This window comes from Lacerta agilis, chromosome 1 (genome assembly GCF_009819535.1).
Source record: "Lacerta agilis isolate rLacAgi1 chromosome 1, rLacAgi1.pri, whole genome shotgun sequence".
NCBI classification, from domain to species: Eukaryota; Metazoa; Chordata; class Lepidosauria; order Squamata; family Lacertidae; genus Lacerta; species Lacerta agilis.
In genome coordinates, this window is record NC_046312.1 from 83,234,333 (window position 1) to 83,244,434 (window position 10,102).

Below are 10,102 nucleotides of genomic sequence, written 5' to 3' on the forward strand. Positions count from 1 at the left end.
TAGGAAGGTTTTGCTAACACGGGGATGCCACAGTTAAGAAATAAATAAATCCAGCTTTTAATTTCTGCCTGTGAAGCAGCTGCTAAAACATTGGACTTACGTGTCTCCTACCACTAAGGTGACCAACGTGCAAAGCAGGAGGGGCAACGCCCCTGGGTGCAGCAGGCCCCCATCCTTTTCGAATATATTTTTGCAGGCGCTTTTCTCTAAAGCTGCAGCATCTCCCTTAAATCCCCTCTTCTGCCTCTACGAAAGGAGTCCCACCCCATTTAGCCGTTTCTCTTCGCTTCCTCCTGCTGCGTCTGGTGATGAAAGAGTTAGGACGGTGACTTCGGATTTGGAGACGAAGCAGCCACCTTGGAAATGATTAATTCTCCTCTCTAGGCGTCTTGCCTCCCGGTAAACACCAGCGAGGAGCTGGGGCGGGGCCACCTTCTAGGCCCGCCCCCTCCTTTATAAACCCACTGCGGCAGGGCGGGCTAGAGCAGGCGTAGCTGCTTCTCACAGAGACTTCGTCGCAACGACTCAGCGTGAGCTTTGAGCCCCGCCGTTCCTCATCATGGTGAGCGGGAAGGGGGCTGCGCGGGGGAAGCGCACCGAGCGCTTTGGGGATGCTTCCTTAGCGAGCTTCGACGTCTTCCCCCCTGGCTATGGGAGCGCGTCGCCCACCTCTCGGCTTGCGCTCTCCAAGCTGCGCGTCCGCGCAAGCTCCTGGCGCGTTCCGCGGCAGGTGCCCGGAGGGTCCCGCCGGAACGGGTGGGAAACGCTTCCGCCTCCCTGCGGGGCAAACGCGGAGGATGGTGCCAGATTGCCGCCTGATCTTAGGGCGGGAATTAGGTGCGCCCCTTCGCCCACAAACATGGCGAGGGTGTCTCCAGGCCCATGCGCAAAAGTCAAGGGAGCTAGTTGGGGGCTTCCCTCGAAGTGTGCACTGCGGGGCGCGGAAGCTACCCTTCGCGCACGTGTAAATGGCGGTGGGGTGATGGTGGTGGTGCGCGCGGAGCAGCCGCAGAACAGGATCCGGCAGGCCCGGCCTTAGCTTCCTGATCGCAGTTGGCCGCGTGCCCGGAAAGACTCCCTTGCGCGCTCGGTGCCTGGGCGCTTCGCTTACAGCCACGTTGGTGTAATGAGCAGGGACAGCTGTCTTGGGCGGCTAACTCGTGCGGAGGTCGAGGAGAGGGCTAAGGAAATTGGGGTCAGCCCCCGATGGCACGGTGCGCCGCGCTCTGGAGAGTCGTGCGGCAAATGTTCCCGTGCCTCTCGCTCCCTCCCCGTTACTGATCGTCGCCCACAGACTGCGGGGGCTGTGAAAGTTATTAATAGGCAGGTTGCGCAGGAAGGGAGAGTTGGGCTAGGGCGCCCCGCTTCTAGCTAAATCCCAGAGCTGCAAATAGCTGGGCAGGCGGCTGGGCTCCCATCCAAAGTAGGTAATCGCATCTCCCGTCTCATCTCGAGGGAATCTTCGCACTTTGCGGGAGGGGCTCCTATATTTAGCGGTCCCGGGCTAGACGCGCGAATGAGTGAGGAAGGAAGCCGCCTTCTGCCGCCAGCCCCGATCCCACCCAGGCGAGGAGCTTTGCCTGGCGGGGCCCCGGCGCTTCCTAGCGGCTAGACTCGTTCTCCCACCTCTGGGAGCCGCTTCCCTGGAGGCCATCGGGGCGTTTTCACAAGTGACGCAATGTCTTAAAAAAAAAAAAGACTTTGGACTGCGTCACTTTTGAATGTGCGTTTTTTAAAAATGCGTTTGAGCGGAAAGCGGAAGAGAGCCATTTTAAAAATCCGGTGTTAATTCTAGTTAGCCAATAGTCGGAGGGTTTAATTCGAATTTCGAAACGGGAAGTGCAATAAGCTGGTGTATAAGTGTAGGTTCTGAGAATCCCCCTCCCTTGGGAGGGGCTGAAAACTGTTCGCCCTCTGTGACCACAAAACGTTGCTCTCTCAGCCAGACATTTCCTCTCCTCGCTAACTTGCCTCGGTCTGTATCAGTGGGTCTGGTGCATGATGTCTTTAGTTGTCTGTGCAGTCTGTTATATGTTGGATGTGTGTGAGCTGATTACTCCAAAGGGTTGAAATATGATAATGTGGTATCATCCTTGATACCCGGATGGAGGCCTGCAAACATGCCCCTGGGCTGGGAGACCCGGCAGTAGGGGGCTGAGGTGCACCCTTTTCTGCACCTCTGTCTTTTGTAAAGCCAGGGAACCCTTGAAAAGTGGGGCTTAGTTCACTAGTCGATTTTTATTTTGGTCAACCTAGCACTTGAAAGTGGTTAGAGAGCTTTCTCCTTAATCCTCTTACCAACCCTGTAAGGAAAGTCAGAATTCCTATATCTGGAATTGAGGATGAGATAAAAGCTTGCTGAAGGCCATAGGAAAACTTGAACCTGGGGCTCAGTGGCTCACAGATTGGTCTTAGCCATTATGCTCAGTCAGTTTTTGTCAAGCCTCTGGCCATTACAAAAGATAGCTATTACATTGTTCTCAGTTTGCCTGAGGAAATTTGGAGTTGCATCTTCTTTTTGCAATTGATTTTTTTAAAATGTTACTGATATTTAAGGTTGTTTTTTTTTTTAGTGCTGTCACTTATGGATGCTGTTGGGTTTATTTATTTATTTTTTTTAAAGGAATTAAAAGCTATTGTGTCTGGTGAACTCGAATAGATGCCTATTCTTGAAGTATAAGAACTTGCACAGAGAAGCACACTTTTTACACATAAAAGTACACAAATTACACCTTCATCCTTCTTATAGAAACATACCCTGAAGCAAAACGGCCTCAAAAGAAACCCGAGCAAAGTGTTAGTCAATTGCTGTTACTCTAAGAAGGGGGGGGGGAGGGGAGCAGCGATACTTAAGATGTTCAGCTCCATCTTGTTCATATCTGGTCAAAAGGGAATCTCTATGGAATTCAAAACTTTGTTTCCAAACTTTGTGCCTGGAATCTTTTTTTTTCTATCGTGGAGCATAATTAGGAATGTGGCCAGACCTTAGCTGTGTGCAGTGTGAATGGCATTGCCTCTGGTGATGATACTCCCTGCAATGCACCACTTTCCCTAACCGTGTGTAAATACAGTGCAGATGTCTGACAAAAACTCTTGGGAGTTCAAGTGTACCTTGAATGAGTTGGTTCACTGGTGGGACATGCGGGGGAAAGGCACGTAAAAGGAGCAGCAAAACGGGCATGATTTTATAGGATGGAATGTCACCTCTGTGGTATGGTGGCAGGTTATTTTTGTCCCAGCGTGGATGTTCCGCTTTGGCAGTGGTTGGATGGTTTGTCCTTCTAATGTGTGCACTGATCTGGTTCCACTTGTGCCCCTTCTGAAATGAAGCCATGGGCTACATACCTATGCTCTTTGAGTGGAAATGTGCCCCCTTTTTCTATTTACCCTGGTAGCAACCCGCACAGTGAGTGAAGCCAGACTCTTCCTACCATAAACGGGTAAAGTGAAGACCTGACAAAAGGGAATCTGTGCTAGATAATATGTAAAGGGTAAAGGGACCCCTGACCATTAGGTCCAGTCACGGACAACTCTGGGGTTGTGGCGCTCATCTTGCTTTATTGACCAAGGCAGCCAGCATACAGCTTCCGGGTCATGTGCCAGCATGACTAAGCCGCTTCTGGCGAACCAGAGCAGCGCATGGAAATGCTGTTTACCTTCCCGCCCGAGTGGTACCTATTTATCTACTTGCACTTTGACGTGCTTTTGAACTGCTAGGTTGGCAGGAGCAGGGACCGAGCCACGGGAGCTCACCCCGTCGATTCGAACCGCCGACCTGATCAGCAAGCCCTAGGCTCTGTGGTTTAACCCACAGTGCCACCTGCATCCCATGATACATATGTTAGATGTAACTTAATAGAGATGGTCTTAAAGACAGCCTAAAACTCACTCAGAACTAGCCCACAATCCTTTCTCCCCATTATCTGGTTTTCTAAGTGGAGAGCATGCTTGTGGAGAAGCATTTGACCTTATGATTCCCCCACCCACAGTCTAAAGTAATGCAATCTGAAAACGGGTGTATCATGGCAGCAGAGTTACAACTGTAGCTAGTTATTGTAGGCAGGGAACCCCACTCCCAAGTGTGGATTTTCCTCCCCCCCCAACCAATCCTGGTATGTAGCTTTCCCATTTCCCTGCCTGTCAGTCTGGCTCCTCTAGCTCTACCAATATTACTTGCCCTGATCAGCCAACGGGTTCTTTCTCCCTCGAATGTGTATGGACTGTCTCTCAATGGCGGAAGTGGGAGGTGACTGAAAGCAGAGTGATCTATGATCCTAGGCCCATTCAGCTTGAGTGCTGGTGATGGGCCAAAACTGTCACAGCAAGAAGATTGCTAACTCCATGGGCTGGATTGCCCAACAGGCTGGGTGGTTCTGTAAACAGCTACCCTCCCTGACCCTGACCTAAATTATGATGGCAAGACCCACACTGCACCAGCTGGCATAAACTCACCAGTCACAGGAGCTCCTCGGGAATTTTCCCTTGGGCTGTTGCCTGCTTGGCCACTACAATATGACGTGATGATGACTTGCAGTTTGGGTCAGGGCTGCCTTGAATCAGCAACCTGAGTGTGCTGGCTTCATGTCCCCCGATCTGGCTATTCCCTGCCCTTCCAATTTCCTCTCGCACACCCCAATTCTGCTTCCCATTCAGTGGGTCCGTGCAAGCCTTCATCAACATAACTGCTGCTGTTTTTTTGTTATGAATCGCCTTCCACATGCATCCCAAGGTGATGTACAAAATACAGTATAACTGAAAGCCAGTTACAAAAATAACAGAGGAGCTTCACAAATGATACAAAATAGACACAAATGGCCTATTTATCCTGCTGGGAAAGCCTGACAGAAAAGTCATTCTGAGCATTCAGATCTAATTTTGAATAAGTGAGCCCTACGCAGTCCCATCATCACTGTCTTGGCTGCCAGGCGGGAGGTGACTAGATGTCACCTGTGTGGGGTCCAGGCGCCTTTGCCCTGGGGACAGGGAATGAGAATTCTAGTGTTTTGCCCTGATGTGGTTCCCTAGGTTGGGTGCTGCTAGAATGCGGTTTATGAAATGCGTAGAATAAATATGTGTGCCGTGTGAAGCAGGAGAGAGGAGAGTGCTGAAGAAACCTCTGTGCATTTTTAATAAACTCTGGAGTGTGGGCGTAAGAGGCTGGAAGTGCACTGAGTGACTGCTTCTGCTCATTCCCCTGTGGCTTCCGTGTGCAATAGACAGCTTAACAAAGCTGCTGAATGTTTTGTTCACCCCAGTCACTGCTGCACCGAATTCTGAAAGCACCACAATGTGACTAAATTAGGGATAGATTGGCACTCTTCAGTGTAATGCACAGCTCAGGTGCATTCCCTCCAATCTACCCAATTTGCTTTGGCACTACATTTTGGGAAGTGGATTGTTGTGATTCTGCCCCATGTCCTGTAACTCAGGGGTGGGGAATTCTAGCAGTCTGGATGCTAGAGATTTGGATCCAGCCAGCATGACTAGTGGTCCAGGATAATGGGAGTTTTAATCCGGAGGCCTCTGGATGGCTGCATTCCTGACTCTCATGCTGCACCGTTGCTGCTGCCTGGTTTGGTTGACTAGAGGCAAAACCACACCAAGACATTGGAGTTATTTGGCATCTAGTGTTCTTTTAAACTGCCACTCTGAAATTCTCTAGATCACTTGCCCCAAGGGGTGGCTACTCCTAACAGGTGAATTGCAAGGGCAGAAATTGCCAACCTGGGGTCTGCAGATGCTGTGGTGCCCATGGGCACCCATAGGCCACCGTGTTCATTTTTTAATTTTTTAATGGCAAGCACTTCCTTCACCTGTGTGTGTGTGTGTGCGCGCGCGCACACACACACACTCAGGTATGCTTTGTATGTGTGTGATTGAGAGAAATGCACTTGGGCAGTGAGAAAGGGAGAGATGATGGAGGCCACTTTTATATTTTTACTGGTACAGTTGTACCTTGGTTGTTGAATGCCCTGGAACTTGGACGTTTTGGCTCCCAAACGCAGCAAACCCAGAAGTGATTGTTCCAGCTTGCGAACGTTCTTTTGGAACCCAAATGTCTGATGGGGTTTCTGCGGCTTATGATTGGCTGCAGGCGCTTCCTGCAGCCAATCAGAAGCCTCAATTTGGTTTTTGAACATTTTGGAAATCGAACAGACTTCCGGAACGGATTCTGTTCGACTTCCAATGTACGACTGTATTGGAGAATGTTCTCTCTAGTTAGCCAGCAACAGCTTCAGTGTATGTGTGTGGAATAAATATTGTAAGATCTCCACAATCAGGACCAGCAGGACACAGGCGACTTCCCATGTCAACCATGTGGTTGTCTGGAGGGGAGTAAAAAATACTCCCTTCTAATTTTTTGTTATGCCATGCTCACACAGCACTGGCTCAGAATTCAAAATGTGCCCAGTGGACCAAAAACGTTGGCAACCCTTTAGCAAGGGAAGGGCATTCAGCTAAAACAGTAGCCTTTGCCAACAAGTGTGCACAAGCTGCCACTGGGGCTTCTGGCTAGGAGTTGTCTTGATGGCTCTACCTCCTTCCTTCTTTCTGCCATAGTCTCACAACTCTTTCTCTCTCCACAGCGTGAGTGTATCTCAGTCCATGTTGGCCAGGCTGGCGTGCAGATGGGCAACACCTGCTGGGAGCTGTATTGCTTGGAACATGGGATTCAGCCAGATGGACAGATGCCAAGTGAGAAGACCATTGGCGGTGGGGATGACTCCTTCACTACCTTCTTCTGTGAAACTGGAGCTGGGAAGCATGTGCCCCGGGCTATCTTTGTGGACTTGGAACCCACCGTGATTGGTGAGTGCATGTGCAGGAATCTGAGCCTCAAAAGCTCTCTGGTGGGCACCAGTGATTAATCCTCTCATTGGCCCTGGGTCTGGTTTGGGCAGGGATCTGGGCCCACTTCTGGAAGGTCAGGGCAAATATTTGATCCATTTAGCGGCTAAGGAATCCTTGAAGACTGAGGGTGGAATTCAATGCCACACTAACTATTACAGCCATCCTGCCAGTGCAAGCATTTGTTTGTCAGATAGAAGATCATTTCCCAAACACTATTCTGGGGGTCTATCTGAGTCCCCAAGTCATTTTTTGTGGGGATATAAGCCCTAGTTGCAGCAGTGAGACTAATTGCTCTGGCTGCTGCTTGCACAGCTTTTAACTTGATTCTGGCACTAGGTCAGTAGCTGGCAGCCTTTAGGCCAAATTTGATTCTGAGGGGTGTAATCTAGGTCTGCAGTTCCCCATCTATAGGACTCTGGGTGGATGGCAACTGTGACAATGGGATCTGGCAGCATGAAATGCAGAAGGAGTTCCAACTTCCCAACTCCCACTCGATTCTCATAGTGGGATTCCATCAAAACTAGTAACTTGCCAAAGAGGCAGACTGTATTATCTTAACCTGCTAGTAAAGTGATTTGGCAAGGAGCATTCTGGGTCCTGCAAGCTTTTGAGGAGTTTGGGCTGCAGGTGATCACACTTCCCATTTTGGTAGGTGCGCCAGGGTTCCTCCATTTGCTTGCGCAATTAAAGAGTCTGAAATATCCGCCCTACTGATAATTTCTCTTGCATTCCAACCCTTTTATTTATGCAGATGAAATTCGTACTGGCACTTACCGCCAGCTCTTCCACCCAGAGCAGATGATCACTGGCAAAGAAGATGCTGCCAACAACTATGCCCGTGGGCACTACACCATTGGCAAAGAGATAATTGACTTGGTGTTGGACAGGATCCGGAAACTGGTATAGTCATGGTGTGGGGTGGGAATAGAAATTCAGGTCCGCTCACTTGTCTCTTGGTTCAATGCGCCACAACATGTGGCCCAAGGAAGATTCACTCTGAGGGAATGACACCCTTGAGCTGAAAATGTTCCTCACCATGCTTTAGACACTATCTGTGTTCTGCTTTCTACTTTCTCTTTGCCTCCACTGCTCACTGCCTTTCACTCATACAGGGGAGAGTTTTTCCACTTCTTGGGCACTTTGCATGAAGTGAAAGAATCACACTTGTGCTACTAGGATACTTTTCCCATCCCTTCCCCAACCAGAAGAGGCAGTGGGTACACTGCTCATTGCTACAAGTGTAATAACAGCAACAGCACCTCCTAATATTGAAGAGCTACCTGCTCTTCTAGATTGTGTATGTGAGAGAGAGGGAGGTTACCGGACATGGGTTGGTCCATGCAGAGTTGTGAGTTTCCGGCGGCAAGGAAATACTAACATTAGGCAATTAAGTGGCTAATTGCAAGCTTCAGGTTAGTGAAGTCTGAACTTCATGGATCTAGGAATAGGTATCTCTGCTGTGTCTCTCAGGTCATAATAGTACAGTGCACTGCAATCTGAGAGAAGCTAATATTTAGCGACAATTTATTTTGCGTTTTCCCAACAGGCTGACCAATGCACAGGGCTCCAGGGATTCCTCGTCTTCCACAGCTTTGGGGGAGGCACTGGCTCAGGATTCACCTCCCTGCTGATGGAACGGCTCTCGGTTGACTATGGCAAGAAGTCCAAGCTAGAATTTGCTATTTACCCAGCTCCTCAGATATCAACAGCTGTGGTTGAGCCCTACAACTCCATCCTCACCACACACACCACCCTTGAGCACTCAGACTGTGCCTTCATGGTGGACAATGAAGCCATCTATGATATCTGCCGCAGGAACCTGGACATCGAGCGCCCAACTTACACAAACCTCAACCGCCTTATCAGCCAGATTGTGTCCTCCATCACAGCCTCGCTTCGCTTTGATGGGGCGCTCAATGTGGACCTGACAGAGTTCCAGACCAACCTGGTGCCCTACCCTCGCATCCACTTCCCTCTGGCCACTTACGCCCCAGTCATCTCTGCAGAGAAGGCCTATCACGAGCAGCTTTCTGTATCAGAGATCACCAATTCTTGCTTTGAGCCAGCTAACCAGATGGTGAAATGTGACCCCCGCCATGGCAAATACATGGCCTGCTGCCTGTTGTATCGAGGTGATGTGGTGCCCAAGGATGTCAACGCTGCTATTGCTGCCATAAAGACCAAGCGCAGCATCCAGTTTGTGGACTGGTGCCCCACAGGTTTCAAGGTGGGCATCAACTACCAGCCTCCCACTGCAGTCCCAGGCGGAGACCTAGCCAAGGTGCAGCGGGCAGTGTGCATGCTGAGCAATACCACCGCCATTGCTGAGGCCTGGGCCCGCCTGGACCACAAGTTTGACCTGATGTACGCCAAGAGGGCTTTTGTCCACTGGTACGTAGGGGAAGGCATGGAAGAAGGGGAGTTCTCCGAGGCACGAGAAGACATGGCTGCCCTGGAGAAGGATTATGAAGAAGTGGGCATTGATTCATATGAGGATGAAGAGGAGGGAGAAGAGTAGCTCTAGATGCTGCACATTGTCTGATGGATCTTCATTTTCAATAAAGTATGTTTGGTTTTATCTGAATTTCTGTGGTATGCCTCTTTCTTGAATAGGGTTACAGCTTCACCTTGCTGGTGGAACAGCTTTAAGTGCCGTTCATTGCCACATAATGGCCATTTCCTTCCACACACCCTACACCTTGAAGGATGTAGATAAGAGAAGGTGCATGCCATTGCAGCTAAAGCTGAGCAAATTGGTGGCACATTGCACTATGGAGACTACATGGGCAAAGGGGGCATGAGCCTGGATTTATTAATTTTTATTAAATTTATATCCTGCCCTTCCCCATAATCTTTAGACAGGTCTTATACCTATTCACCATCAAGTTAAAACAAATTATGTGCCCAATAAAAGCGATGTAGTCAAATCATGCATACTAGCATATTCTTTTCTCCAAGCTGCTCCTCCACCACCACCAAACCCCGATTTGGTACAAAACTTTAAATCGGAATTAGGGAAGTGAAATGAGGTTAACAAACAAAAATGGGACAAATAAAAGTGAGGAATCTCACTGACTGTAGGCAGTTCTATGCACCTCCTTTCATGGCACTGGAGATTGTTTTGCCTCATATTCTGACAATAACTAGTTTTTTTCAACAAAAAAACTCCTGAAGATAGCAGAAGTAGGATATCAAGCTATTACAAAACCTCTCTCCCCCACACTTTCCATAAAACACTGAGTAGCATCCC

At 49.4% G+C, this 10,102-nt stretch overlaps 1 protein-coding gene across 1 annotated transcript; it reads left to right on the top strand.

Moving 5' to 3' along the window:
- The first annotated feature begins 420 nt into the window (after positions 1–420).
- On the top strand, positions 421–9,436 carry LOC117052890 (tubulin alpha chain). The gene is made up of 4 exons (XM_033160249.1): positions 421–562; positions 6,588–6,810; positions 7,604–7,752; positions 8,399–9,436. Exons 1-4 carry the CDS (start codon positions 560–562, stop codon positions 9,368–9,370), a joined length of 1,347 nt encoding a protein of 448 aa, XP_033016140.1. The 5' UTR covers positions 421–559; the 3' UTR covers positions 9,371–9,436.
- Positions 9,437–10,102: the final 666 nt, after the last annotated feature.